Source organism: Podospora pseudocomata (assembly GCF_035222375.1).
Source record: "Podospora pseudocomata strain CBS 415.72m chromosome 1 map unlocalized CBS415.72m_1, whole genome shotgun sequence".
NCBI lineage: Eukaryota > Fungi > Ascomycota > Sordariomycetes > Sordariales > Podosporaceae > Podospora > Podospora pseudocomata.
Window position 1 is genome coordinate 3609003 of NW_026946363.1, and position 27385 is coordinate 3636387.

The 27385-nt window shown below is 52.5% G+C and overlaps 11 protein-coding genes across 11 annotated transcripts; 5 read left to right on the forward strand and 6 right to left on the reverse strand.

Moving 5' to 3' along the window:
* Window positions 1-113: 113 nt before the first annotated feature.
* Window positions 114-1511, reverse strand: CKB2 (casein kinase 2 regulatory subunit; the record flags this gene model as incomplete). The annotated part of the gene is made up of 3 exons (XM_062885811.1): window positions 114-998; window positions 1091-1336; window positions 1446-1511. The coding sequence occupies 3 exons, from the start codon at window positions 1509-1511 to the stop codon at window positions 483-485; spliced, it is 828 nt and encodes a 275-aa protein (XP_062748735.1). The 3' UTR covers window positions 114-482.
* Window positions 1512-2059: 548 nt separating this feature from the next.
* On the reverse strand, window positions 2060-4151 carry QC762_113870 (uncharacterized protein; the record flags this gene model as incomplete). Its single annotated transcript, XM_062885810.1, has 4 exons — window positions 2060-2443; window positions 2511-2853; window positions 2913-3509; window positions 3577-4151. The coding sequence occupies 4 exons, from the start codon at window positions 4149-4151 to the stop codon at window positions 2060-2062; spliced, it is 1899 nt and encodes a 632-aa protein (XP_062748736.1).
* A 528-nt stretch (window positions 4152-4679) lies between these two features.
* Window positions 4680-8336, reverse strand: RIC1 (WD40 repeat protein; the record flags this gene model as incomplete). The annotated part of the gene is made up of 3 exons (XM_062885809.1): window positions 7730-8336; window positions 5486-7660; window positions 4680-5429 (listed from the first exon to the last, which is right to left on the reverse strand). The coding sequence occupies exons 1-3, from the start codon at window positions 8126-8128 to the stop codon at window positions 4680-4682; spliced, it is 3324 nt and encodes a 1107-aa protein (XP_062748737.1). The 5' UTR covers window positions 8129-8336.
* Window positions 8337-8935: 599 nt separating this feature from the next.
* QC762_113840 (uncharacterized protein) lies at window positions 8936-10476 on the forward strand (the record flags this gene model as incomplete). The annotated part of the gene is made up of 6 exons (XM_062885808.1): window positions 8936-9288; window positions 9348-9421; window positions 9478-9716; window positions 9779-10154; window positions 10210-10254; window positions 10313-10476. The coding sequence occupies exons 1-6, from the start codon at window positions 9167-9169 to the stop codon at window positions 10474-10476; spliced, it is 1020 nt and encodes a 339-aa protein (XP_062748738.1). The 5' UTR covers window positions 8936-9166.
* A 6-nt stretch (window positions 10477-10482) lies between these two features.
* Window positions 10483-10778, forward strand: QC762_0012110 (uncharacterized protein; the record flags this gene model as incomplete). Its single annotated transcript, XM_062882937.1, has 2 exons — window positions 10483-10520; window positions 10613-10778. 2 exons carry the CDS (start codon window positions 10483-10485, stop codon window positions 10776-10778), a joined length of 204 nt encoding a protein of 67 aa, XP_062748739.1.
* Window positions 10779-11680: 902 nt separating this feature from the next.
* QC762_113830 (uncharacterized protein) lies at window positions 11681-15619 on the forward strand. The gene is made up of 7 exons (XM_062885807.1): window positions 11681-12729; window positions 12804-13149; window positions 13205-13282; window positions 13335-13604; window positions 13657-14320; window positions 14375-14617; window positions 14674-15619. Exons 1-7 carry the CDS (start codon window positions 12438-12440, stop codon window positions 15367-15369), a joined length of 2589 nt encoding a protein of 862 aa, XP_062748740.1. The 5' UTR covers window positions 11681-12437; the 3' UTR covers window positions 15370-15619.
* A 134-nt stretch (window positions 15620-15753) lies between these two features.
* On the reverse strand, window positions 15754-18648 carry QC762_113820 (uncharacterized protein; the record flags this gene model as incomplete). Its single annotated transcript, XM_062885806.1, has 8 exons — window positions 15754-16563; window positions 16632-16695; window positions 16805-17848; window positions 17904-17925; window positions 17988-18147; window positions 18207-18311; window positions 18388-18476; window positions 18556-18648. 8 exons carry the CDS (start codon window positions 18646-18648, stop codon window positions 16068-16070), a joined length of 2073 nt encoding a protein of 690 aa, XP_062748741.1. The 3' UTR covers window positions 15754-16067.
* Window positions 18649-19450: 802 nt separating this feature from the next.
* QC762_113810 (uncharacterized protein) lies at window positions 19451-21023 on the reverse strand (the record flags this gene model as incomplete). Its single annotated transcript, XM_062885805.1, has 3 exons — window positions 20532-21023; window positions 20234-20426; window positions 19451-20173 (listed from the first exon to the last, which is right to left on the reverse strand). The coding sequence occupies exons 1-3, from the start codon at window positions 20549-20551 to the stop codon at window positions 19451-19453; spliced, it is 936 nt and encodes a 311-aa protein (XP_062748742.1). The 5' UTR covers window positions 20552-21023.
* On the forward strand, window positions 20789-23257 carry QC762_113800 (uncharacterized protein; the record flags this gene model as incomplete). Its single annotated transcript, XM_062885804.1, has 3 exons — window positions 20789-21882; window positions 22037-22926; window positions 23010-23257. The coding sequence occupies exons 1-3, from the start codon at window positions 21674-21676 to the stop codon at window positions 23255-23257; spliced, it is 1347 nt and encodes a 448-aa protein (XP_062748743.1). The 5' UTR covers window positions 20789-21673.
* A 611-nt stretch (window positions 23258-23868) lies between these two features.
* On the forward strand, window positions 23869-25474 carry QC762_113790 (uncharacterized protein; the record flags this gene model as incomplete). Its single annotated transcript, XM_062885803.1, has 2 exons — window positions 23869-24638; window positions 24746-25474. 2 exons carry the CDS (start codon window positions 23869-23871, stop codon window positions 25332-25334), a joined length of 1359 nt encoding a protein of 452 aa, XP_062748744.1. The 3' UTR covers window positions 25335-25474.
* A 788-nt stretch (window positions 25475-26262) lies between these two features.
* NRG1 (transcriptional repressor) lies at window positions 26263-27114 on the reverse strand (the record flags this gene model as incomplete). Its single annotated transcript, XM_062885801.1, has 1 exon — window positions 26263-27114. One exon carries the CDS (start codon window positions 27112-27114, stop codon window positions 26263-26265), a length of 852 nt encoding a protein of 283 aa, XP_062748745.1.
* Window positions 27115-27385: the final 271 nt, after the last annotated feature.

Consider the following 27385-nt stretch of genomic DNA (forward strand, 5'->3'; position numbering starts at 1 on the left):
CGGTATGAGTCTCATTACATACAGACAGCCTGGTAAGAAGTACACATCCAGGTCAATGTACAGCTACTTCATCAGTCCTAACACCGATCCCCACACCCATCCAATTAACCCCCTCCTCCCCCTCCCTCCGCAAGCCAAGCCCCCTTTCTCACAGTGAACGCCAGAGTGTAGATGCTGCCAACCAAAGCCCAGTAAAAGTTCCATATGTGCTGTGCGTGTGGTATTGTGTTGTTATAATGCTGTGACAAGTGACCGCTCCTTCAACAGTGCGTTGCAGCGGAAAAACCCCATCAAGACCAAAATGGAAAAAAGACGCTGAATCAAAAACCCCAAGAAAAAAGCCCAGAACCACTACCAGAAAAAAATGCATGATCCGTTCAAATGTAAACCAGACACCACCACTTCCTAACCCACAGAACCCATCTACACATCGTGCCCCCACCTGGGATCGCCACCCACACATACGTTCATCCAGTCTCGATTCACTGCAGTGTAGCGACCTCTCCAGCACCCCGGTATTGCACCACCGCCGCAGGGTTGTGATCCATAGCATCCTCCATCATCTCCTCCTCTTCGTCCTCCTCCTCTTCGTCCTCATCGTCGTCCTCCCCGTCCACCTTGGCAAAGCCGCTGTCCACCTCCATCTTCCGCAACCTCCTCCTCATCTCCCCCCTCTCCTTGTTCTGCCACCTCACCAGGGCAGCCGCGGCGTGCACCTTGAATCCGTAGACGCGGGGAACGTACCGCTCTGTGGTCTTGGGGGGCACCAGAGCGGGATAGACCTGGAAGAGGATGTTGTGGAATGAGGTCCCAAAATAGGCCCCGTCAATGGCCGAGTGGCGGGTTGATTTGGGGTTGTAGATGTCCTCGCAACGGGCGCAGTAGAGCTTGACAGCCTTTTGGTTGGCCACGTCCGAGAGGCCCATCGGGAGGAGGGGGTGGGAATGGCACATCACGCGGGGGCATTTTCCAAAGTCGCATTTCTTGTACTTCTCCAGCTGTTTTTGGTGGGTGATTCATAACAAATTAGCTCTCCAAAATATAACAAGGAACAAAGACTTGAAGGGATGCGAAATCAAACAAAACATACCATCTTTGCCAGGCCGCGCGTAGTGACGATATACCGAGCGTGAATAAGTCCATACAAATGCCTCGCCGACTTTTCTATGGTCTCGCGCATCTCATCGTCGCAGTCGAGGTCGAACACGTCCGTGATCAGGTCGAGCGCGTATTGGTAGTACTGAACCTCGGTGTTCAGTCCCGTCAGATTGAAGCGGTCTGTCAGGTAGTCTTCATCGATTTCGCAATAGTATTCGTTGCCGCGCGACGAGATGAACTGTTGCGATGTGCGTCTGTTAGCTGGCATGGTGTTTTTTTTTTCGTTGCTAACGAAGAGTATAAGGGGGAGGAAAAGGGGGGGGGAGGGGGGGAAATATATGGCATACCCAATCCCTCCAGTAACTGGTGTAGTCACTGTCTGAGTCGCTTACAAAATCATCCATGCCGGCCATGTTGGTCGCGCGCGCAGAAAGGGGCCTATGGTCGAAAAGATGATTTGTCTGTCTGGGGGTTCGTTCGGGCAACACCCTAAACCGGCGGCTTGCTGGATGGGGGACCGGACGGGAGAGGGTCGACGGGAGGAGCTTGGGTGAGAGCGGTCTGGGTTGGCGGACGCGTTGTACGTGACAACGGGCTGAAATAACACTGCTGAGCGCCGATGATTCGTGTGCGATGCAGCTCTTCGATGGTATGTTGGCCCAATCTTTGGCTGACTTGGACTGGCCTTGAGGTTGGATTGATGGCCTGTGGTGGGGGACTTTTGCACACTGTGGTGAAGAGGGTCCCAAAGCGAGGGGCAGGGACCTGCCATTATTTCTGCCGATGTACACCGCCTCCCTATCAACATGACCCCCACGTAGTCTTCATGTGCAAGTCAACGACAATATATTGCAGCAGAAAATCAAGACATGATTGTTGTGTCAAATTGAAGCAATGCAGTTCAGTCACTGATCCAGCCACATCACCAATATATTCTAGCACACAATCCGAAGCCAAACCATCAGACATCACCCCCCTGGAATCTCGCCTGAAATGCCTTGATCAGATCTCCCATCGACTTCTCATAGAGCTCCGGTTTACTCGTCGTATTCTTGACATACTCATTCTGCTCCAGCGCATCAACCCACTTCTTCCACCTCATCTCAAACAGAGGTTGCGTCCATCCCGGCAGTTGGCGAAGAAGGTAAGGCAAACGGATCGCGAAAGGGGCGAGGTGAATGTCGACAAGACTGAAGTGGTCACCCAAGAAGAACGGTCCGTTTTCTTCGGCGTGTTGGACCAGCTCGGCGATATCTCGCTCCAGCTTTTCCGCCGCTTGTCTCTTGGGTTCCTCTTCAGTAGCCGATACGAGGAGGTAAAATGATGGAACTATTCTTGAGTTTATCTGTTCACGCGATTAGTCCTGTTTCAAAAAAGAGATGATGAAGTGGATGTCGACATGGCCTTCTTACGAATTCTATCCACAGCCGACAATTTGCTTTCAATCTTGCATCAGTAGGCAGCAATACTAAATTTCCATGGCCTGAATCTACGAGCTTTTTCAACTCACTTGTCAGCATCGAAGGCGTATCACGACGAAGCATCAACGCCCAGGTGGGCACGACACCTACATATTCAAGAATGACTGTGCTTTCTGCGCAAGCCCAGTCACCTTGTCGAATGGCGGGCACCAGGCCTCTCGGATTCGCTTCGAGCAGCAGGGTAGGCTTCGGCTTTTGCAGAGGGTAGATCTCGCAATATTGATAGTCAAACCCTTTGGCTTCCAGAGCAATCCAGACTCGTTGCGAAAAGGGGCTAATCGGCTGCCGTTAGCAGTGAGAGCTGAAGAGGGCCGAACGGCATTGCTCGCCTACCAGAAACAGGATGCGTAAAACTTGATCATGCCTTCTTTGGCATGCTTCTTTGCGGTCTCGGCGGCAAGCCCCGTTGCCTTCCAAGGTGATAATGACGACGGCTTTGGTGGGCGTTTCACATCCTTCTGTCGTTTCGACCGCTTCCGTTCCCTCTCCTGCTCGGCCAACTCTCGATGTCTTGTGCTCTTCTTGATTTGATCACTCCTTGCCAAGTCATGTTTGTGCTCTGCAGGTTTGCCGTCGCCAACGCCGTTTGTGACACTTCCGTTGATACGTTGAAAAGTGTAAAAAACTTGGTCCTGATGTCGGATACGCGCAAGAGCCTGCCCAAGTTCCGGATTGTTCGTGGCGGCAGCTTCCAGTTCTGCAGTAGAACCTGGCTCATACTTGGTGATTTTTATCTTGACATCGCACAAGCCAAGACCGCGAGCATTTCGTTTCCTCTTCTTCTTCAGGGGGTCATCTGACTTTTTGGTTCCCGAAGGGCGGCCCTTGAGACGACAGTCATAATACTTCGCTTCAAAGGGCTTGCTCTTGTACTGTTGCGTCGAGCGGTGGCTGTAAATGTTGTCGATCCAGGGGAAGTACGTCTCGTACCTTGAAGCCGTTGTGTTCCGTTGAGTATACCATATTCACACAAGACAAATGAAAGGCTCAGACTCACTCCTCGTTGCTCAGTAACACGATATCCTCCAGATCAAACAACTTTTGTCTCCATGCTTTGACCGCCGAGGACTCCTCTCTCAGCGGAGTGACGCCATGCCCATGGTGTGATGTTGGCTGAGCGGGTGAGTTCGGTGTCACTGCAGGTGAGCTCAAGCCGTCAAAAAGGCCAGGCGTAGTGGAAGACGCAGGTGCGTCGGGATGCCTCCCGACCTCCTGGCCTTGGCGCTGATGAGGCAGTTGCTTTCTCTGGTGTGTTTGTTGCTGTCGATGCTGGTGTGCTTCATGGGCCACGGTACTGATTTCAGCTCGACGGTTGTTATAGTTGCTGGCATACCCACTCAAGTCCGCGGTTAAGACAGGACTATTGCCCGGAAAACTATCAACTCGTGGCACACTTAGAGCAGGTAGGCCATGGGTCGAGTGAGAGTGTTGGATTTGTTGCGAATCCCCAGCTTCCCGGCTGCTGTGAAGGTGAAGTTGATGCTGCGGTCCGTGATGTGGGTGTAAGTGCAGTGGGGAGCGGCTTGAAGAACGGGGCCCAGCTTCAACGCCAGGCACATACAATGAATCCATGATCGGTTTTCGCAGACATAACTCGAGACGGAGCCTTGCGTGTGAATATACACAGGCTTCAACTTGCAGTGGTCATGATACTCTTCTTAACCAAGCCTAGTCCCCAGTGACGAATCACGAGTAGGCTACCACTCCTGGCATGCAGTTAGTCTGAAGAATCCCAACTGCCGTATGAGATATCGAGAACCGTGGAGGGCAGGGTGAAGGATGCCGGGCGTCGGCAGCGGCAAAGAGGAAGTCTGCTGAAAGGCTGAAGGCCAGTCGAGGGGTTGCCTTGCCGTTGCACGGACCACACATATCAGCCTGGATGGGCTTGGCGCCCATGATCACAGTGCCTCGTTCCCGAACGAGAGGTGAGATTGGAGATGTTGGTATGCTGATTTATTATATCAGGCACCTATAGAGCGCCCGATTCGATGATGATAGTAAGGTAGCAAGTGCTGCTCCAAGAACCTAATTCTCTGTTGTTCTATATCCAACTTGGCGCAATCCTCAGCCATACTACTCCAACTGTTGTTATAGACACTACTATGAATAGTCGTCTCTGTTTTCCGACCGGTTGCCGCTGATAATGCTCCCCGCATCACTGGCTGATTGACCCTCCAGCTCTGAATCGCTCCCTCCAATACGTCTCGAAGCATCGCCTATCGGCCTGAATACACCACTCGAGGGTATCTCTAGTCTCGCCATAGGCCCGTTCCCTGCCACCACCCCCCTGTCCGGTCGTCCCCGTGTTGGGATGTTTACCATTTCCATAGCTTCTCGAAGCGTATCTCCAGTCTCATCAAGCGCGGCCAAAAAGCGCGCGAGCTCCTTGCATAGCTCCCAATCCTCTTCAAGCATTGCTTGACTCAACAGGCGCACACTCTGTTCGCTCGCAGTCGCCAACTCGTCGAATGTATGAAGAACCAGGAGGTACCCGCCCGCTGTCTTGAGGCTCCCGCGCTGAAGGCTTTCTTCGAACAGCTCCTGGGGGGGGGGTAGATAGGCGAATAAGGTGCGCCAGGAGCGAAGTTCGGTTTTGCGTGTACATTGCACAACAATGTCGAGGTACTGCTTGAAGCATGACAGAAGAGACAGCACACGAGGCAGAATTGCATTCTCAGGTGCCGGAGGCGGATGCGCGTCCACTTCCTCGTCCAAGACATGATGCAGCAGCACCTCGAGAGCGTGCGCAAAATATTCAAGGTGCTCATGCTCCCGGGCAAGTTGTAACGCCTCTGTAGACTTATTCGCAACCAAATATGACCGGAGGATATCGGGTAGGAAAAGGTGTGTCTGCAGACAGTGTTAGTCGAAGGTGTCTGGATAATTTTCATCTGAGAAACCCTTACCCTGATACAAAAACGGAAGAATGAAAAATTGATATCACGGCGTTGAATCAGCTCTGATTCGACACCGAGGATGATCGCCTTTCCGAGAAGTGTCGAAAGTGGATAGAAGTCGACAGGTATAGAAATCATGGATGGTATGTCCCTTGACACTTCCCCCGATATCGCCTTCAGCACGGGGTCCATATCCGCCCAGGCTTTGAGCTCGGTGCCATCAAAGATCCAGAGAGAATCCTGCAGACTTGCATCGGAGGGCCCGTTTTGAAGTTCGCCTGATCTCTGCGAGGCCACTTCCAAGAACGGCTGGTCCCTCATACTGGTATAATACTCGACATTGTGACAGATGACACGCATGTCATATTTCAGGTTATTCTCTTGAACCGAAGGTCGCAACAACACCAGCTTCCCATCTACCAGAAACAAGACAGATGCGTGGGCAACATCCTGTGATGGATCACCCTCCAGCAGTTGTCGCTCCGGCAAAATCCAGCTCAGTCCTCTCACTCTTGCAGGTGATCTCACAATGCCGTGAAATGCGATATGGCCGACCTCTATCAGCCGAATCGAGCCTGATACGGGGGCAAAGATGTAGTGATATAACAGATTGTCGTATGTGTAGGCCAATAGTGAGTCTTCACCTGTGGGAGTGATGAGAACCACGGGGGCCGACATCTGTTGAACAAACAGAGCCGTACCGCTATCAAGGGCCGCCTCGCGAGAATATAGACGCAGCTCGAAAGACCTGTTGGCATCGACAGCAGCTACCAGTATATTCTGGTACCAACACAGCCCTCCTCTTACTTGAAACTCGTTTTCCAAGGCATCGTTGGCAAAAGTCTTCCACCGGCCACTGTTCACGCTGTAATGCGCCAGCCCTCTCCGGCCCGCAACAGCAACATACCGGCCATCAGCCGATATGGCCGTACACTTGATCGGCCATTGATTGAGCAGATAGGTAGATGGTATTCTGGCTGTGTGCCAGAGCGAAGGCTCAGCAGAGATGGATGTGAGGTCGGGCAAGTCATAGCCTCTGTAGACCATGACGCTCGCGGTGCTTTGGAGAACGGTGCGAAACAAGTTTGCAGGACTGTAGCAGCCAGTAACTGCGCTTCGTGCCATTTCCAAAAGCCAAATCGCATCATGGTTCTTGTTGGTCAAGAGCAGCTCACAAGCGTCACCGACCCAAGCAGCATCCAAGACTCCAGAGAGCCACTCCTCTCCGTTTGTCGAAGCAATCAAATGATCAGCATGAAAGCTGCTGCTGAGTGGCTTTCCGTATACGCTCCACGTGGCCCATCCCTTTTCGTACCCGGCAAACAAGCAGTAGCCATCTGGTGAGTAGCTCAGCGTGGTAAGCTTTCCCGATGCACCAGGAGAGACAGGAACACTGTGGGTATGGGAAGATGGGATGTTTCCAGAATAATCGCGAGCCGAATACACGCGGACAGTGCCATCTGCGCAACCAACGGCGATTAATGAGAACCGAGCATTGATCACGCACCGTACAGCATGATGCTGTTCAGTGCTTGGTACATGAAAGCAATAACCCTTGAATAATTTCTTGGGGTCTGGTGGTTCGTCAGACTCGCTCGACTTCTGATTTGGATTCAGCCGCTGGACCGCATATGCCTTTCCATCACTCGTTATCCAGGTCGAAAGGTTCATAGGCCTGTCGTGCGTCATCTCTTTGACTGTGACCTTTTTCTCCAGCCAAGCCATTCTGCTCAGTAATTCCGTGGCGGTCTGGCTGCCCGAGCTGTCGGGTGACCAACGTATGCATTGTACAGCGGCAGGCTTGCGCGTAGCCACCACCAACTCATCATCCAACGCCAAAGCGCTCTCGATCCCAGCATCCACCTTAATCACCATCCGGAAGCGAATGCTCACATCTCGCACGCCGGCCCCTTCACCTGGGCCCCACAGTATCTGATCTGGGGCAGTGTGTCCAGGATCCCCAGCGTGGCTTTGGCGTCTGCGCTGAACATTGGTATGGCTTGCAAAATGCGGTTTGTATACTCGGGAGTCGGCATCTGTGGCCAGGGAATAGGTTATCAGGTATCCCAGGCTTGTATGTACAACAAATATGGCAGAGTCGGGTCGCAAAAGCAAGTTGATGTTTGTTCCATAAGATGCGAGAGAGGCTTCTGATCGCACGACCACGGCAAGGACGACAGTAGGCTAGTAATACGGTGTCAGTACCTCAGCGCAAGGCACATATCAAGCTTCAGAGGAGACAGCTGTTCCCACCTTGGTCTGCCACACCGTCATGGAGGTGGGTGTGATGGTAGCGAAGAGGTGACCGGACCGAGCCACGCGCAAAGCAACAACGGGTTCGTGAAGGGGAATGCCAGGGAGTTCTGGTCCTGGAGAATGTTCAGGAGTTCCGTCTTCTGGATAGTCATGCTCGACAGATTTGATGCCCGGCGTCATTGGCGTCATGGGGGTGGGAGGTGGAAGCAGCCCATCCTGGCTCGTTGACGGGTTGGGCGATAACAGAGACGAATTCTGGTCAGGCCTTTGTCCCGAGGCTCCTGCGCCGGGAGTGGGAGGCGGCAAGCCATCGTGAGACACAGAGCTGGGAAGGGCGCCGGGTTGCCGAACGGTGTTGGTCGCATATATTCGCGGGGTTCCAAGCGGCCAGTACATGGCTCCTTCACGGCGGCTTCATGCGCATCCACTGACCACGACCTCGGTATCCTTGGACCCAGCGCGTCGACGTCAATTCATGACGGGATGGGATCGAATTAGTCAAGAGGCGTTACCGACGACTGCATCAAAAGCCCCGGCCAACGGTTTGTCCAGAAGCAAGACGGACAATGCAGGAAGACCATCCGATTTGGTTGAAAGGAGGTTGACAGGTGTGATCTGGGTCCAGATGTCCGCTACTGCAGGCCCCACTTGTGTTGTGTCCAAGTGGGGTCCATCCTAGACAACTGATACTTGTTGAACTGTTAGTGAGAGACACCATAACAACCTCTCTCCTCCAGCAGATATATCGCCCAACACCATGCTGATGGTGTTCCGTATTTACTGAGCACATTTTCGGCTCCAGGAAACCATATCCTGTCTCTCTCTAAGATCTCGCTTTCTTATTCCCTGCTGCATTATATGATTGTAGCGTGGGCCCCTTGTCTGGTAGATATCTCCCGTGCTAACGTTTCTCATTCACCCCAATTCAGACTTCAATCTTTTCTTTCTTGACTGTTCTTCAGTGACCTCTGGCAATGTAGTCTTTGTTTTCCCACTTGCGTAACCTTGGAAGCTTCACAGCAATGAATGACTACACGAACCCACATATGCAAAACACAGGTCAATTTGTAGTTGGGTGGTCCGTAGCCTGTATTTTAGGGACTACCCGCTGCTTACAGTGACCAGAGTCGCTACGTGTCCCAAGAAGTGGGGCAACCCGGAATTTGGGGTGCGGCTAAGATTCGGCAACTGCCGAGCTGATCTCCAACATCCACTCTTCGTCATTGCTACTTCGCGTCTCCTGTCACGCCTGGATTATCGATTTCATGTGAATATTGAGCAGGCGCATTAGAGTTGACCCGACATTTAAAGCACTGCAGGACCAACCAACCCTACACGTCGCTTGACATTTCGTCCTTTCTTCGTCATCACTCAGCGGAGACAGGGCCATTCTCTCACTAATACGTCGTCGCCAATATTTTGATATCTTTGAAGATGCCACCTCCAGTTCGCAATAGACAGAGCCTATCCAAGGACAAGTTTGTGGGATACTTTGCACCACTGAAAAGTCAGACATACCACGAATCCACCCAATCTAGAGGAGGCGGAGTTGGAAGGTTAGTTCTCTAATCTGAACGTCTTGTGGTAGGCATGGCTCATTCGAATCCAATTCCAGTATTCGCTCGGTAGCTTGGAATCCCGTTGGAAGCCTTGTCGCAACTGGTTCGGCTGACAGAACCCTTCGTGTTTGTAAGCGATTCAGATATCACCTAGCCACCACCGGTCGAAGCTCACAAGCATGCTAGGGAATCCTGAAAAGCCCAATGCGCGGTTCTCGACCGATTTAAAGGGTCATGCTGCAGGCATTGAGAAAGTGGCCTTCAATCCCGTCAAGGATGCAGAACTTTGCAGTCTCAGCAAGGACGGTGTTGCCAAGTTCTGGGATGTAAGAACGAAAGCCTGTGTGAACGAGGTCAAGGACCTTGGAGATGCACACGCCCTCGCCTGGGCCCCTGATGGGTCCTCACTTCTTGTAGGAAACAGGGTGAGTTTACCAAATGACTGTCACTGCAGCATGGACGACTGACTTGGCTTGAACGCAAACAGAGTGGCGGGCTTTTCCGAATCTCCCCAACCGAGTCCGCCATTCTTTCATCTCATCCACAGCCCGTTGAGGCGTACCAGATGTCCTTTTGTTGGTCGGGCAAGAAAGTATTTCTCCCGACAAGGGACGGAAGTATCCGCATCTTGTCTTATCCTGAGCTGGAGCCGATTCTGCGCGTCAACCATGCCGTCAAGCCTGGCGAGTCAGATGAGTTTATTCTCAAGGGCCACACAGCCCCATGCCTGACGACCGAACTGTCACCCACCGGAAAGTACCTTGCAACAGGAGGGGGGGACGCAATTATGTCTCTATTTGAGACCCAAGACTGGATCTGCAAGCGTACGAATACACGCATCGTCGGGCCAGTGAAGAGCATCAGTATGACAACAAACCCCCTATCATGGCCTGTACATTCATGCTAATCTGATTATAGGCTTCACGTTCGATGGTCGATATGTCGTCGGTGCCTGTGAAGACGGTATGGCAGTCTGTCACTTTTCTAAAATAGAAAACCTGATGCTAATTCGATCTTACAGGCCCTGGTTTGGATGTCACCCATACAGAGACAGGGGAGCATATTCACACGTTCAAAACAGCTGGACCTTGTCATGCCTTAGCGTGGGCACCAACTAGGTATTGTCTGGCCTATAGTGATCTGGGGATTCTACGCATCATTGGACTCGATGCGGATAGAAAATAAGGGGCAATGGGCTGCCAGACGACGGCACATAAATCAGCAGTGTGGTAAGCTGCCCCAGATTCAAGGCGAACGGTGCCCAGGCTTGTTGATACGTCTAGCCCCTTGCGTTCGCTCATTCCAACAATCGCCGGGGGAGGCTCGGCATGGAGACAAGCGAGCTTTCGGCCAGGTGTGGCCGTGACGGCAGGGCTATCAGCACGGTGCAAAATTACCCCGACTTGACGACCATTTTCAGGGACGGCTATGGGATCGCCATAGATCGAGGTGGCTGTGCGTGGGCCCTGTCTGGAAGATGCTTTTGAAGGCAAAAATATATATGCTAATGACGGAAACCACGTGGAAGAGATGTCAGTCCAGGCGAGACGGGTCGTGAAACCACGGCCAATGGGAGGAAGTTGTACGTTGAAAACAGAGCTCATGTGGTACAGCTATCATGTATTGTTACGGACCACGCAGTATGGCAGGCCCCATACACTAGCGAAATGCTTCCATCAATGAAGATAATGATTACAGCCTACTCTTTTACACTGACCTAGCAGTTGTGGACAGGAAAAGGCTTGTCCTCTTACCACTTTTTAAACTTCATAACCACAACAACAAGGATTTTCTGAACTCAAAGGAATTAGTTAGCCAATCAGAGCGTCATCAGATAGAGGAAGATGCAGAGAAGGGTGTGGAACAGACAATCTGGCGGGCTGTGACTATTAATAATACTACCTACCATACAGGGGACAAAGGGGATGCATCAGAGAGGCACAATTGGGTACGTCTGACGCTTCACAACTCTCACAAATGCAGAACACAAACTGTGAAAATAAACTGTGTATACAACAGACGGGAGGGTAGATAGGCTGGGAGAGATAAATGGGGCTGAAGCATAAATGTTTGCTCAAGTCGACCACCTAGGCCTGAATAGTACAAGGGCCCGTGATGCTTCTAAAAACGGTCTTCCATCGCAAGCCCAAGATGCAGGTGCTTGGCCGTTGGGATGATCGATTCGGCGGGGCCCGTTGAGCTGTGCTGGTAGCGCATCGTCAAACGGGGCGGGCGGAAACCTGGAAGGAGGGGTCATCATCAAACGGTAACGTGGGGATGGCAAGCTCTATCGAAAGGATACCGTGTGCTGTTTCTCCATTGGTCTGTCGTCGCTGGATGTGGGACACGACTGCGGCGCTGTTGCCTTGCGCACCAAAGGGAAAAGGGTTCTGTACATTTGCTTCATTTGGCTGCCACTGCTAGCTTCGCATCGCATCCATCTCATTTGCATGGTTGTGGGACTTTCAAACGGCCTGGAGAGAACTATACCGTGACGCTCTCCCAGGGTTCCAATTCCGACCGTGTCACTTCAGTGTGATTGGAGACTGTCCGCGAATAGCACCTCGAAGGGCCGGACGGGGGCATCTGATACATTACATACCTCTCTCCTACCTACCCTTCATCTGCGCTCCATTAATTCCCTTACCGCTCTCTCTCACTTTCGACATCTCACAGCCCGAGTCAATCATCGGTGTCCCTGGCTGCGTATTCCCCGTGTTGTTGCACGACTTGCTCAAGTACACCCCCTCGCCGCCAATTATTTACTAGCAAAGCCTCAAGAAAGCGGAACGTCGATCAGCTGAAAGTGCCAGGTCCCAAGGACGTGGACACGGCACCTTTGCCTTTTCCACCTTAATTACTTCCCCAACACCAACTCAACGAGTGCGCCGGACCTACCCCGTTCTGCCGCAACCCAGCTCTTCGTCTTCTATGATAACCCTCCGAACACCGGATCTCAGTTGCGCTGTCACCGGAAGCGCTTGTGCACAGTGTTACTAATAGGCGATTGAGAGATACACAGTCCAGAGAATTCACATTGAACGCTCGCCGGGCCATACCATTGGAGCCCGCAGCCTGGGCAAAGGACCCCAACGACTTATACTCTACCAATTCCCCCTTTTGGTTGCAAAGCAACGTGTTACACTATGTCGTCCTCTTCTTCAGCTACTCCTCCTGACACCATCATGTTGTCGGATCCCACTGCCGATATTGGAGACGCCGTCAATCGCATTGACGTACCAGCTGGAGGCAACTCAAGCGTCCCAAAGACGAAACGGCTGGCTTGTATGATATGCAGGAAAAGGAAGCTGAAGTGTGATGGCATCAAACCTAGCTGCAGCACCTGCTCCCGTCTCGGGCACGCCTGTCAGTATGATGAAGTCAGGAGAAAGAGCGGGCCCAAGAGAGGCTATGTGAAGGCGCTGGAAGAACGATTGAGTATGCAGCCTTGATTTCGGCGAACCCGGCCGACTGTTATGTCTATGAGACATGTGCTAATTCATGCCATGCAGAACAAGTTGAGACCATGCTTAAGTCCCAGGAGGTCACGTCAACAAGTCCGGATGGAAGCAAAGCCATGCCCACATCTGTCGACAGCGGATCGAAGCAACAGCGCCCTATGAACCAACGAGCCGCTGCGACGGCAAACTTCAATGTCACAGATCCCTCCATCGGGATCGCAAGCAGCCGGGACATGGATCGATGGCCATTCAACCCCGAGTCTCCGAACAGGGTCGACGAGTTCAACTTCAATAGTAACATGATGGGGATGAGCGCGGTCGATGGAAACTTCACATGGGAGATGATTGGGCTGGGACTGGAAGAGCCATTACCTCCCCAAGAGACCATCGATGAACTGTAAGCTAAGGCTGTATCCTGGTTATAGGAATCCTCCTCGCTAACGTTCTCCTAGTCACCAGATTTACTTTGAAAAGATTCACCCTTCAGTACCCATGATTCACAAATACCGGTATCTGGCTGCTATGAACCTGTAGGTGGCCATCATTAAGCCAAGATTCGACACACGGCTGACAACTTGACAGCGCCCCTGCACAACGCCCGCCTGTCTGCCTCCGGTATGCCATGTGGACATTGGCATGTTCCGTCACCGAAAAATATCAAAATCTCAAGGACCTTTTCTACCAGAGGGCACGAAAATATGTTGAAGCGGATTACATCAAGGGGTACGGTGAACACATGATCTCGGTAGCTCATGCGCAAACGCATGTCCTTCTTTCGTCGTATGAGTTCAAGTGGATGTACTTTCCTCGAGCGTGGATGAGCACAGGTTCAGCTGTCCGGCTGTGTCAGATGTGAGTGGTGCCATGCATGATCGGGCTAAGAGGTGTGCTAACAATGTACCAGGATTGGCCTCCACCGCCTGGATGGTGCTGGTCTGGATGTGAAGCAGTGCCTACCACCAGCTCGTGACTGGACAGAGCGGGAAGAAAGGAGGAGGACATTCTGGATGGTTTTCTGCCAAGATCGATATGCGAGTATCGGCACGGGGTGGCCTATGACTATTGACGAAAAGGACATCCTGACGAACCTCCCATCATCAGACGAAGCGTTCGAACATAGTCGCCCCGAACAAACGCCATCCCTCGCAAACGCCATGAGCCCTCAAGGTGCCGGGAAACTCACGGCTTTTGGCGGCATTGTTCTTTTGGCTTGTTTATTTGGTCGCAACCTCGTACACCTCCATCGTCCAGATGCAGACGAGCGCGACCACGACCTCAATGGCGACTTCTGGAAGAGACATCGTCAGCTGGACAACATTCTACTCAACACCTCTCTATGTCTGCCTTCCCAGCTCAAACTGCCAAACGGCTTGACGAACCCCAATATTGTCTTCATGAACATGTGCATACACACCTCCACCATTTGCCTTCACCAGGCTGCCATCTTCAAGGCAGACAAGAACAGGTTACCAAACTCGGTGAGCTCAGAAAGCAAAGTCCGTTGCATCACATCAGCCAACGAGATCGCAAGCATAATGAGAATGATATCTCATCTCGACTTGTCCGCGGTACGGCATTTCTTCAAGTTTTCCAAGGTTTTATCATTGCTGACGTCTGTCCAGATGAACCCCTTTATATCTTTCTGTCTTTACGTCTCAGCTCGGGTGTTTGTACAGTATCTCAAGAGCAGGCCCGACGACAGCCAAACCGCCGATTCGTTACGCTTCCTTCTTGCGGCCATGAGTGCCCTCAAAAAACGAAACCCTCTGACAGAATCCTTCCTGGTTCAGTTGGACGTGGATCTAGAAGCCCTTGGTGTGCGAATTCCAAAACTGAAGAGCGCTTTTCCACGAAGCACCGATAGTGTATGTCGCTTCCATCTACCTTGTTCAAGCATATAAATTTCTAACATCCTTTGCAGCCAGGTCCGTCAAGGAATCCACATTCGAGCCAACTCAACCGCGTTCGCGAGGAAGCGACCAGGAATGGTGTACCCTACACCAACGAATGCCACTTCTTGAAGGGCATGGGCGACGACGGCAACCCAGCAAACGCACCTGACATCGTCGATGCCGACCCCCCGAACCCAAACATCTCTGGCTTCCCAGCGACAGAGCCAGCCAACCTCCCAACACGCGAACGCGCCCAGGCTCCCTATTTACCAGCACAGGGACTAATGCCACACAGCTATCCAGAATATGGTGCCCCAGAAATAGACCCAGGCAACAACGACATGTCCGGCACACCACCCAGCGGCGGGCAGTCAAGCCGACCAACGCCCAATTCGAGCACCGCATCCGAGACGCTTTCTAATCTGACGCCTGGGGGGAATACGTTCGAGACGACAAGTCCGCCATCATCGCTGAAGAATCTGATGAATATGCCGGGGACTACAACGCAGGGAGAGATGGGGGCGAATAATGTCGGTTTCAATTTCAACGATCCGCCTTTTGTGTTGGGCTCTGGGGTGTCGGAGTATCCTGTGCCGAGCGGATGGGGAGGGGCGGGGGACATGTCTGTGCAGGCGGGGATGACGCCGGGGACGGAGAGAATGCTGCAGTCGATGATGGCCGGGTCGATAGATGCTATGGATATGGGGTGGGATCCGAATACGTAGGTAGGGTCTTGGTTGCTATCTATTCCTGAAAGAGGGTTACAAACTTGGTGTTCTGGAGGCTTCACTGTTGATACACATTACATGTTCAAGTCGATATCACGATATCACTCATGGTGATGGCAGCGATTGCAGCTGGTTGAATATATCTCTCGGCTTTTGATTTGAAGAATATTATGATATATCCCAATTTGTAGACAGACTGTCATGAGAAATTGTAAATCACAAACAATCCTTGATTGATAGAAACGGGTTAGCAGTCCTGTCCATTATTGAGAGCTCTTGAGTTACAATACCTCTGTCGATATCACTCAATGAATGAACCACCATATCAAACTGCTCCCGTGAGCCACATGTCAAGGCTTGTGTGGCCACTGTCATTAAGGCTGGCAACTCAATCAAGATTCTAGATCATGTTATGCTTGCTGGTGGTTCAGCTGAGGGGAATGCAGTGTCAAGTTGGACAAGCCATCGCAGCTGGCCGTACATAGTTGGTCACAAAAAGGGGTCTAAAAACAAGCCAGCTCAGTTACACTGCCACACACCATCATTACTATCCCGTCCGTCCATAATTAGTAGCATAAAGATAATCCCAAAAAGTGCCCTGAGCCCACAGTATCAACATTTCCCAGAACAAGTACGAAAATAGACACAAAAGCCCAAACTGAGACCGCCACATCCCCTGATTATTCTCCCCTCGCTCACCTAGCCGGCAACTCAATGGTACCATTCACAACATTGACAACACCGCCACCCCGTTGAAAATGATTAGCGTTCCCTCCCCTGAGGGGATACTGCCCCCCTATCGCCCCCTCCATCACCGCTTCGTTCCCATCCGAGTGTTTCCTCCCCTTCCCAACCCGAAACCGAACCTTGTCCCTCATCACCGCCCACTTATTCCTCACCCCAAAGACCTGGCCCTCCGCAACCGCACCCGGATACCCCCCTCCCAATTCTTCCAGACTTTTTGTCTCTAATCTCCTCTTCAGCTCCCCGTCTGGGGTGCTGTCATGGACGACGCGCTGCACATCAGGCAGATACGCCCATGAATAGAGCGCTCCCAAGGCCATAAAGGTTGCAAACAGCAAAAAGACAAGCCCTTGTCTCGTTGTAGATTTGTAGCCCGCGTTGATGCCGTACACGATGAGCACCGCGACGATGGAGCCGACCTTTCCTGCTGCGGCCGAAATTCCGTGACTTTTGGACACCATACTGTCAGATTTACCTACCCACTGGGTTGAAAGTGAAGTTGAAGAAAAACTTACCAAGTACACCGATAACACGTCGGGAAAATTTCGGCCGGGATGATAAAGGTAAGTGTATTCGCCCCTAAACCGGTCAGTCTCTCTCTCTCTCTCCCTCTGTCTCTCTGTCTCTCTGTCTGTCTGCCCCACAAATAGCTAAAAAAAAACATCGCCGAAGAAGAAGGGGGACTCACCAAAATTAAACATGAAATGACAAATCGCCACGCACACCACCGTCCCCCAACTCCTCTCCGTGTGCGCCACCCCATAATACAGCCCCCCCGTCACCAGGAACAACACCGTCAGCACCCCAAAGCTAGCCGTCAACCACTCCCTCCTCGGTATCCTGTTCGCAAACACGACAAAGCACGCGCTCCCCGCTATCGAAGCGAGGGACACGGTTAACAGATACTGCTTCGTCTGCTCGATCAACGTCTCATAGATAGTATTGCACGGCTTTGTGGCGTCCGTCTGCCAGGTGGGCAACCCGCTCCCGGCAGCCCAGGATGGCACGGCTGACCCAGGTGTGTTCCAACATTCGAGATCAGCGGTGATGCTCACCGCGTCGGTGGTGGCCCAGAGGTCAGACAGCGTGCCGCGGTTGTCGAGCGAGAAGCCATAGAACGAAACGTCGAGGTAGAACCACGTCATGGAGGTTCCCAGGAGGTAGTACCAGTTCTTGTCGCGGATGAAAAAGTTGTAGAGGTCCGACATGGAGAACTGCAGAGAGGTGGCGGGTTCATCGGGCTCTGGCGGACTGGCGGGGAGGGTCAAGGTGCCGCCCCCGTTGGCAATTGTCTGAACCGTGTGGCCGTTGGAAGAGGGGACGCCATTGCTGTTGTTCTCGTTCCCGGGGGCTCCGTAGACCCGTTGGGTGTCCCTGAAGGCGTTGCCGGGCTTGTTTTTTACTTCGAGGGTGTACAGCCCGCAATCGTACAGGAAGAAGCGGAAGATGATGGCCAAGATGGCGGGGACGGCGCCAGATCCGATGACTATACGCCAGATGCCATCGATTATTCTCTTGCACTCTTCTTCGTTGCGGGTATCAATTCCGCATTGCAGTTCGTGCAGCCTGTGGGCTCTGTTCTCGCCTAACAGGACGAACAATCCCACCAGCTGGGCTAGAGCCTGGCCGACCGGTTGCATGAGAAATACCGACGACAGCATTGTTGCTCTTGAGGAGGTGCTTGACCATTCTGATGTTATCACTGCCGACAAGGGGTATTCGGCGCCGATGCCTGGGAACGAGGTTAGAAATCAGGTTTGGTTCAGGGGGTGTCTGGGGCATCTTACCAATACCCATCACAAACCGCCACTACACACACACTTGCATTAGAGTTATTCAGCTTATTCAGAGCGACGGTTGCTTCAACTTACAAAAGTAAACAAAGCCAGAAACGAAATATCCCCATAACCTGTGCTCGTTGTGGCGACCCCTATAGTCGAGACGATCACGAGCACAAGCTCAATTCCGTACAATCTCGTCCTCCCATATTTATCGGCAAGATAGCCAAACAACAGTTGACCGACCACAGACCTAATCACAAGACATGTCAGCAAACGCGAGCGTGCTATCACACAGTCATAATCATTTACCCAAGCAGCGTGAAAAAGTTGATGATCAACCCACACCATCTCTCATGAGGAAAGTACACAAACGACAGAGAGGCGAGAATGACATTGGTCGCGAAGAGGTTGTATCTAAATTGCCACCAAAAAAATGTTAGAAAAATCGGCGGCGCGTCGTGGGTGAGAGATGAGCGAGTGTAAGACGCACGAATCAGTAAGAAAACCCGAAGCTGCCACCCCCCAGATCCGAAGATTCCACGAGTTCAAATCCAATTCATACCGAAGCTGCTGGCGATCCTGTGTGGGGGAGAGTTGTTTATAGTTGTTAGCCCATGGTCATGTTCATGGCCCAAAACATACAGGAAAAAGTTCCCACCTGAAGGTCTCGTGGCGGCAGCCCTGAGCTGTCCTCATCCAGATACCCTCTGTTCCTCTTCCGTTCGGGATCGGGATACATACGGCCAGTCATCGGGACAAGTGTGCTCGAGGCTCAAAAACACTTTTTCTCGCCGCTAGTCGCTCATGGTGTTGAGAAAGCGATAAAGATGGGGGACTGGGGCAGCAGACAGCAAGCATCTGTCCATGATAAAAACTGAAGCTTGGCTAACATGGTCGTTTCAAAATCGGGATGGCGTCCCAGGTGTGCTAATTACTACCAGGCTTCTTCTAGCCTCAGACATAAGGGGGTACGTATTCTATCAACCTAGCCCAACTCGGAGGAGTGTGGGTGGTGATTAATTACTGATTGAGCAGGTGGGGAAGGGGAAGCTGAAGTGAACTGAGGCTTGGCCTCTTCCAGACCCCTGAACTACTTCCGAACCCCAACTACAGCAACTGCAGAGGGAGAAAGGACTCTTCACCCCGCATGCTATGTAGGTGGCTTGACCAGGCTACAGTGTTGTTCAGAGGGATGGCCTATCTACAGGTTCGGCGCCCGGTCTGGAAAGCCAGTTCTGCCGGTAGTGTCGTTCGGTTGTGAGGAAAGAACATGAGAAAGTGAGGTGGTTGATGGCATGTTGGGTGTGACAGCGGCATGTCTTTCGCCAAGCGATTTCGACAAGCGGGATGTGAACTTGGCACACATGAGGGATTGGCCTGCAAACACACCAATGGCATCTCTTAAACAGAGCTCGCAGTGCCCTTCGGAAGCCCCATTGGCTGAGTCAATTCAATGACACTGTGGGGCATCGGACTTCTCAGGATGCATAGCATGATGGTAGAGAACTGGTAGATTTATGGGTATTGTACTGTGTCTCAAGGCTCTACGTAAATTAGTTGACAAAATCAAGTCGCTGTTCAAGTTGCTCTTTCGCACTGTAGCCGTCGACACCTAGCGATAAATTCAGAGTATCGTCGTTACCTGACTTCGAACCTTGGGGCGTTGGTGCCGCGATAGGTGTTTCCAGGCGCCAAAACTGTTGCTGCTGCTGTTGCTGTTGTGGCTGTGTTGTGCTGTGAATCTGGTGTTGCTGTTGTTGCTGAGGTGGGAGTGGGTGCTGATACTGATGGTGAAGCTGGTGATGTGGTTGTGTGTGTTGTTGCCGAGGCTGTTGTTGCGGTCGTTGTTGCAGTTGTGGCAGCGGCTGTTGCTGACTGTTTTGCGGTTGGACAGCTTGCTGTTGAGCATCCCCTTGGAGCTGGAAAGGCGAGTCTTGTCGAAGAGGCGACACAGCCATAGAACCAGACTCGCTGCTTGACTTGTCATCGGTTGCGGTGATGGGGCCAACACTCTGTTCATGCGCCTGTTCTTGACGTTGCTCATTGGCCTGCGTTTGCTGTTGAATCTCAGACGCGATGGAACGCCCCTCAGCTTCTCGCTCCTTCCTCGACTTGATGCGAGCACACCGGCCTATTCTTCTCATGGTCCCATAGGCCTTTTTGAGCTTTCTGCTGATGGTCGGGAGACTGACTTCGAGGCCAGTTGTTGTCTTCAGATACAACTGCATGTCATCAAGAAGGGCATCTGGATGGTCTTTGTGCCAAGCCAACAGCTTCTAGAATTGCCTGTTAGGAACGATGCTGGAGACAATCAGGCATGGGACTGTTCATCATACCTCGAGGTGGTGCTCCTTGAACTTCTCAGCATTTTTGCTGACATCCTTGTGTTTGGCCAACTGGCCAGTTTGGATATATTCAGCTCGACGACGACGCACCGTCCGCTCATCCACACCCATCACCCATGCGATCTCATGGTTGGTGAGTTTGGATATCTGGAGGAGCTTGGTAAGAATGGCTCGATGGTCATCGCTGTTGACAGACACGTCAGCAACTCCAAACGAGAAGTCACGCGGTATCAGAGTTTGTAGGGGCACAGGGGAAGAGAAAGGAAGTCCAGGTAAAGTGCGGTCCTACGAGATTCTTTTGCCAGTCATTGCGATGAAACAAGGGGGGATGGGGCTACTGTTTGATGTCTTTTTCAAATGGGTTGCCGATTGAATGTCGTTATGGCCCCAGGCTCAACTCCAGCAAAAAACTGAGTGGGCACCGGTCCTGCACCCCGGGCGTTAAACGGTCTTGGCTCTCTATGCAGGTATGTACAGAGGGTTAGGGTTGTGCTCCGACAACCCTCTGGTTTCAACCTTTGGTCCCTTGCAGCTCTCTTGATGAATCCCAGGTGGATCATCACAACACACTATCAACCTCGTGTATAAGAAGTAGCAAGGGTACTCGATGGCAGCTGACTATGTAAAGTCTGGCCTCTGTTGTTCCGGCGTGGGGGTTGAGTTGCCATGAAGACATTCTTTTGTTTCCATCCGACTGATGCTAAATGATGCTCGTAGCCAAGGCCATCCAACGCACTCCATGCATCATGCATATTTTAGCCACATGTTGCATCGAACAAATCCCAGGCCCGTCTGCGAGCTCGTGGGCTGGCCCCTTGCGACTACTGCTCAGCATTCTGCCGCTATCGTCTGGTCCCTCAGCCCAATCAGCTTCACCCCCACCAGCAAGCAGCACTGGCAACCCCCCCTCATTAGTTACGGATTACCTACAAGGTGGCAGGATGGCCGGTGATGTGCATGGACAGTCCCAGCCGCCGGCCTGGTTCCTGAAGCTTGAAGAACACAAGCACCGCCTAACCCCAAGTCCCCATCTTAACACTACCTACTGATAGCTCAGACGAGGTCTCAGCCGCAATCACACCCTTCCTGTCGTACACACTTCCGCGACACTCTATCCCAGGCTCCCAGGCGTTACGAGACGACAGCCTCTTACGACATCGCCGTTGATATCAACCGCCGGATGGGCCCAGGTGGAGACTCATGTACATGCAGACTGAGACAGGCCTGATCCTTTATCATCTCCAAATTCGCTGACCGAGAGACATAACCTCCCATTCGGCTCCTCAACCCGAAACTGAGAACCGGAAAAACCCATCCTTGAAGCTTGTCCCCCGATCTCGGGGCATTTGTAAACCGCCCTCACGTGAGGAGACACTTGGTTTCTCTTTTTGCAGGAAAAGCATCAATCCTGGAACAGGCGCGTCCCCTACAATGGCAGGTGCCTCGGGCTCCTCCTCCTCCTTCAACTCGTCCGCCTTTGGTGGCGTTCCTCCATCCTCCCATGGCCAGCACTCCAGCCCGCTCTACTCGACCTTCACACCCACTTCCGCTGCCATCTCTGCTCTGACGGCAGAGTCGTCGTTAGCACAGAGTCCACTAGGGTCTCTAGACCTCGGGCCCCCTGGATATCACGCCACAATGTATACCAGCCACCATCACTATCTCCCCCCCCTCTGACTGTACCACCGTCCACTTGCCCCTTTTCGATCCCCCAATACCACACCCATTCTATACCGTCACAAGCAAAGCTCCGTTTCTAACCACTATCTCCCTCCCTGTCTTCCCCCCTTCTAGAAAACTCTTCGAACGCACCCCAAACGAAACAACAATCTACCTCGGCCCCTGGGAAGTCCTCGGCCCTTCCCCCCGCCGCATAGTCTGGCAATGCTCCTACGAAGGCGACACACTAGAACACTACCTCCCCTCCGACACGCCCTCCTCCCCACACTCGCACCCATACACCCTCCACTCCCACCACCGGCGCTACTCCTCCCCCCACGAGCTCGAGCTCTTCGTCTCCTTCCCCCTCGAGCCCCACCGCATCCGCTACATCTCCCACACAGACGGCCTCACCTGCGATGACTTGATCGAGGTCAAGTACGAATTCACCACCTTGGAATCCTCCCTCAATTTCCAGTCCGATCTTCGCCAGAGAGACCTAGTGGACTGGTTTGACGTCGACGTCGTCTGGTCTGACGTCCACCGCAGGACTGATTCCTACGGCAACGTCCGTGGGCTGGGAACGATTCAAAGGATGAAGCTCTGGAGGGACAGGCATTCGAGTTTTCACTATCTAAGCGTGTATGCTAACCACAGGAGGAGATGGAAAGAGTACCTGGTTGACAACTTTGAGAGGGAGTTTCGGCAACGGGATGATCGGCATAGACGGTTACAGCTCACAGCCAAAGCCGCGGGGAGTGGGGGGCAAGGGCGGAGGGGGAGCGCGGCTTCGGGAAGTAGTGGTGAGCAACAACCGCCGCAACAGCAACCTCCTGCTCGCCGATTCTCGGCTGCGTCCTTGTTTCTGGGGTCTAGTAGGCGAGGGGGGAGCAGCAGCAACAGCAGCAGTTCTTCCCAGCAGGCTAACGGTGGTGCGGCTTCCATAGCGTCGCAGAACGATCCGGACATTCGATATCTCGGGATTCAGTTTTCGAGAAATGGTAATGTACAGCCGGGGACTGAAGGTAAATAGATATCTGCATTCATGCAGGGCGTTGGGTGTGACTGAAAAAAGGAGCAGTTGCTGACCAGATGTCTTTTTGTCAAGACTACAACAGGTTCATCGTACGGTGGGAGGCGGCCCACGATGCTGATAGCCAGTTTGAGACACCATACCCGACAGAGACTGTCGAGCTGCAATCACCATACATAAACGGTCAAGAGGTGCCTAGGGAGTTTACGTTACCCTATGTTAACGGGGTACACGGGATAGCAGAACTTCCTTCACCTGAGCTGCTGGGGCTTCCCCCAGTAGCGGAATCGGTTGATGGACGTGAATTTGACGGAACACAGTAGTGTCATGGATGGTTGAAGTTTTAAAAAGCGTTGAAGATACCCTTTGAGCATCAGCAATTTTTTGTTTTGCTACCGAGACAAATTGGAGAAGTTGAATCTTGAATAAAAGATGATGGCGCCCAGACAAGCCAAGCCGGGAGGGAGCGAAGCAGGGGTATCTCGGTTTAGGACGAACTCCGGGGCCGAGACCGTTCGGACGGCCCCACTTATGCCTGTCACGCCAAGCGGCCGGTGACAGACCCCCACACAAACAGCCAAGTCCCGCAGACGTCATCCACGTTGTGAGCCGTTGCGGTGCCTGTCAGCCCACCGCCTTGGTGTTGGGTGGACTCGCCTGATATCAGACTGCCTGATTCCCGGCGACGTCCATCAATGAGAACACTTGATATATTCCTTCCAATAACATTCAGCCGTCCTTTTGCAGAGTGGCATGACACCTTCAAGCCTTGTCTTTTGCCGTATAAATCGCACTCGTCCTTGTTGCACTTGCTTTTATTCTCGAAGCCAGTTCTGAAATTGTATGTGTTTTCTGCCTTTTTTGACGCAATTACTGCAGCAAGTTACCGCGGAACTTGTACCATACAGTCAGCTATTTCATTAGAAAAACAACAATGAAGAAGAAGATCGCCTTGTCAGTCAACGCCGGATCCTCCTCGGTGAAGGTCTCGGTGTATGATGTAGAGTTTGGTCAGGCACCAGTCCAGCTCGCAGAAGCTCAGATCAGTGGTTTGACATCACCACCCCCCACCCTCAAGTATGTCCGAGATGGGAAGACGGTCATCAAGGCCAAGGAGGTGGACGATAACATAGAGGGCCAGCGCGATGCCTTCTCCCTTCTGTTGGAAACTTTGGTCGAAGATGAGGACCTCCCCCAGATCAAGAGCAAGGAAGACATTGGCATCGTCTGCCATCGAATCGTCCATGGCGGCGACTACAGCAAGCCGCAACTGATATCCAATGAAACCTACGAACACCTCGAGAACCTGAACGACTTGGCTCCTCTTCACAATGCAAACAGTCTGGGTATTGTCCAGCTTTGCATCCGTGCCTTGCCAACGGCAAACAACGTGGCCTGCTTCGACAGTCAGTTCCATTCAACCATCCCAGAGCACATTCGCACTTACCCCATCAACCGTGACATTGCTCGAAGCAATAAACTGCGGAAATACGGATTCCACGGCATAAGCTACGCCTTCATCACACGCTCAGCCGCCGAGTTTCTGGGAAAGGAGCCCGACGAGGTAAACATCATCGCCCTCCACCTCGGATCCGGAGCCAGCGCCTGTGCCATCAAAAACGGCAAAAGCTGGGACACCAGCATGGGGCTGACCCCCCTCGCCGGCCTCCCAGGCGCCACACGTAGCGGAAGTGTTGATCCCAGGTGAGCCCTTTACTTTCTTTTTCCCATTTGATGCCACGAAACGGCCCACACACCACCACCCCCAACCCATCACTAACTCTCCCCCCCTCTCTTTCCCAACGGAACAGCCTAGTATTCCACTACGCCTCCGACGTAGGCAAACTCTCCCCCGCCTCAACCTCAGACCTCCACATCTCCCGCGCCGAAGAAATCCTCAACAAAGAATCCGGCTGGAAAGCCCTCACCGGTACAACAGACTTTGGCAAAATCACCTCCTCGGCCTTTTCCTCCTCCTCCTCCTCCTCCTCCTCCTCCTCCGACGACGACGACGACGACCACGAAGTGATGAAGCTAGCCTTTGACCTCTTTGTCGACCGCATCTGCGGCTTCATCGGCTCGTACTACGTCTCCCTCCGCGGCAAAGTCGACGCTCTAGTCTTTGCCGGCGGCATAGGCGAGAAGAGCCCCCAGCTTCGAGCCGCGGTCGTGGACCAGATCAGTTGCTTGGGGTTTCAGATTGACGACGAGGTCAACAACAAGAACGAAATCAGGAATGTGGTGGAGGAAGTGGGTAAAAAGGGGGGGTTGGACGAGCCGAGGGTGTTGGTTGTGCAGACGGATGAGCAGTTTGAGATGGCGAGGGCGTGTGCAGAGGATGCGGAGTTTTGGTCAAAGGAAAAAGATAAAATGATGATGACATGGCGTGATGATAAATGAGGGGAAGGGTAAATCCGGGGTTGGTTCCTTTTTGTTGAGAGCGGGCAGTTTGGTAGTCTGGGCTGTTTTAAGGTTTTTTTTTTTTTGATACCTAGGCAGAAAACCTTATTTTTTTTCCCTTCTGTCAGTCACAAGTCGCACATGCTTCGAGACCTACCTTACCCCGTTCTGTCGACCCCCTTCTGTCAGATGTCTGGCTTGAGACCAGTGTCTGACCTGAGCGTACTGCTGTCAAAGTTGACGCCCCAGGGCTTCACGTCGCACATGATCTTCGGGGTTATTCCCTGCCTTGGGCATCTTTGATTCAGGGTAGACGTGGGAAATCCCCGACCGGCATGCATCCTTGTCACACACAGGGAATAGCAGTAATAAACTCAGAGAAATGGTCAAAATGGGGTCAACTGCTTTCATTGCCCGGCATCTCTGCCGCAGTGGATGTGCGCAGAATACTAAATACTAACAATTCACTCCTCGCTGTCTTTTCATGTCCTCTTGTCCTCAATGACTTTGACATCCGGCCCAGAGGGTATGTATACCTATAGGTACAACCAAGTCCTTTTGCTGAAAAAAAAACCCCATGGTGAGCCATAGATATCTCATCAAAATAGCCACCCAAAAGAAAAAAAAAAGTACTAAAAAAAAAAAACCTGGACGCCTCCCATATATGCTGTTCCCCCATGGCCCGTGTTTCCACAAATCCCAAGGTGCTGCTCATGTGCGTGCGACCTCTATAATGTTTCCCCGTGTATCCGGCCAGAGAAAGAAAAAAAGACAAAATACCACCACCCAAGTATTGGTATGTTTGCGCCAAGTAAAAATATCAAGAATCAGAAGACAGGAATAAACAGCTCAGCTCAGCTCAGCGCTACAAGTGCCAGCGAGCCGAGAGAATCAAATAACAATGGCCGATCATGGCCAGAAGAAAGCCTCATACTTCTTGTTGGCATGCTACTGCCATAGCCAAAGCATCGAGGCCGGCTGTGGGTGTGCGTGCAATAGTGGGCCGACCGAGAAGGGGACCGCTGAGGTCCCTCAGGTCCCACACACCCCCGGGAGAAGGTAATGGGGTGTTGTTGCTGAGTGGCACAGTAGTGCTCGACTTGGAACGGCTTGAAGACTTCCCCGACGAAGAACCTCTTCTGTCGCTGGAAGAGATCGAAGGGCGAGACCCCGAGGACCGAGCCTTGTCCTTGTAGTGAGTCTCGAGATGCTGCTTCATGTTGTCGGCGCGAGTGAACTTCTTGGTGCAGCCAGCAAACGAGCATGGCACGGCCTTCTCAGCCGTGTGAATCTTTGAGTGCCGCGACGCATGACCAGATGTGGTGAAGGTCTTCTCGCAGCCGTGACTGTCGCGGTAGCGGCAAGGAAAGCGCTTCCCTGGGCGTTCCGTGCTTGTAGTGTGTGCCGTAATGTCTTCCTCGTACGAGACGGCCCGGGCATCGAGAACGGTGGGGCGTTTGGAAGCGGCATAAATTTGATCAGAGTAGTAGTCGTCGTACTGGTGAACGTAAGGGTCCACGGCGGCACCGACATATCGTGGGTCGTTGAGAGGAGTCATGGGAGACATGGGCTCGCTGCCCATTTGAGAGTCATACGAGTCTGATCGCAGCAGTTCAGGTGTGTTCGGTGACGAGGAGATGCTCCGGGGACCGTGTGCGTAATAGGCAGCATAGCTGGGATCTATCTGGTGTTGTGGGTAGTGATGTTGAGGAGCGGCTGTGTCGTCGTCGTTGAGCAGAGAGACTCGGCGCCCGGAGGCATCGCGCACATGCATGGTCATGGTGACTGTGTGGTGGTATCCGTTGGAGAAAAGATGTAAAGCCGGGAAAGGGCCAATTGATGGGGAAATAAAATGGGTTTGTTAAAATCCTTCAAAAGGTGGCTTGGTAATCCCGGGGTAGGTGCTGCACTAAACCGCTGTTACCACGGCTATGAAGCTTTCGAAGTAGTGTTGGTGGTGGTGGCGGAAGAGACGGTAGTCTGATGTGGAGGGGGGCCCCGAATAATTAGACTTTGGAGAAGAGACCGGTTCGTGATGATGGTAGACTTTT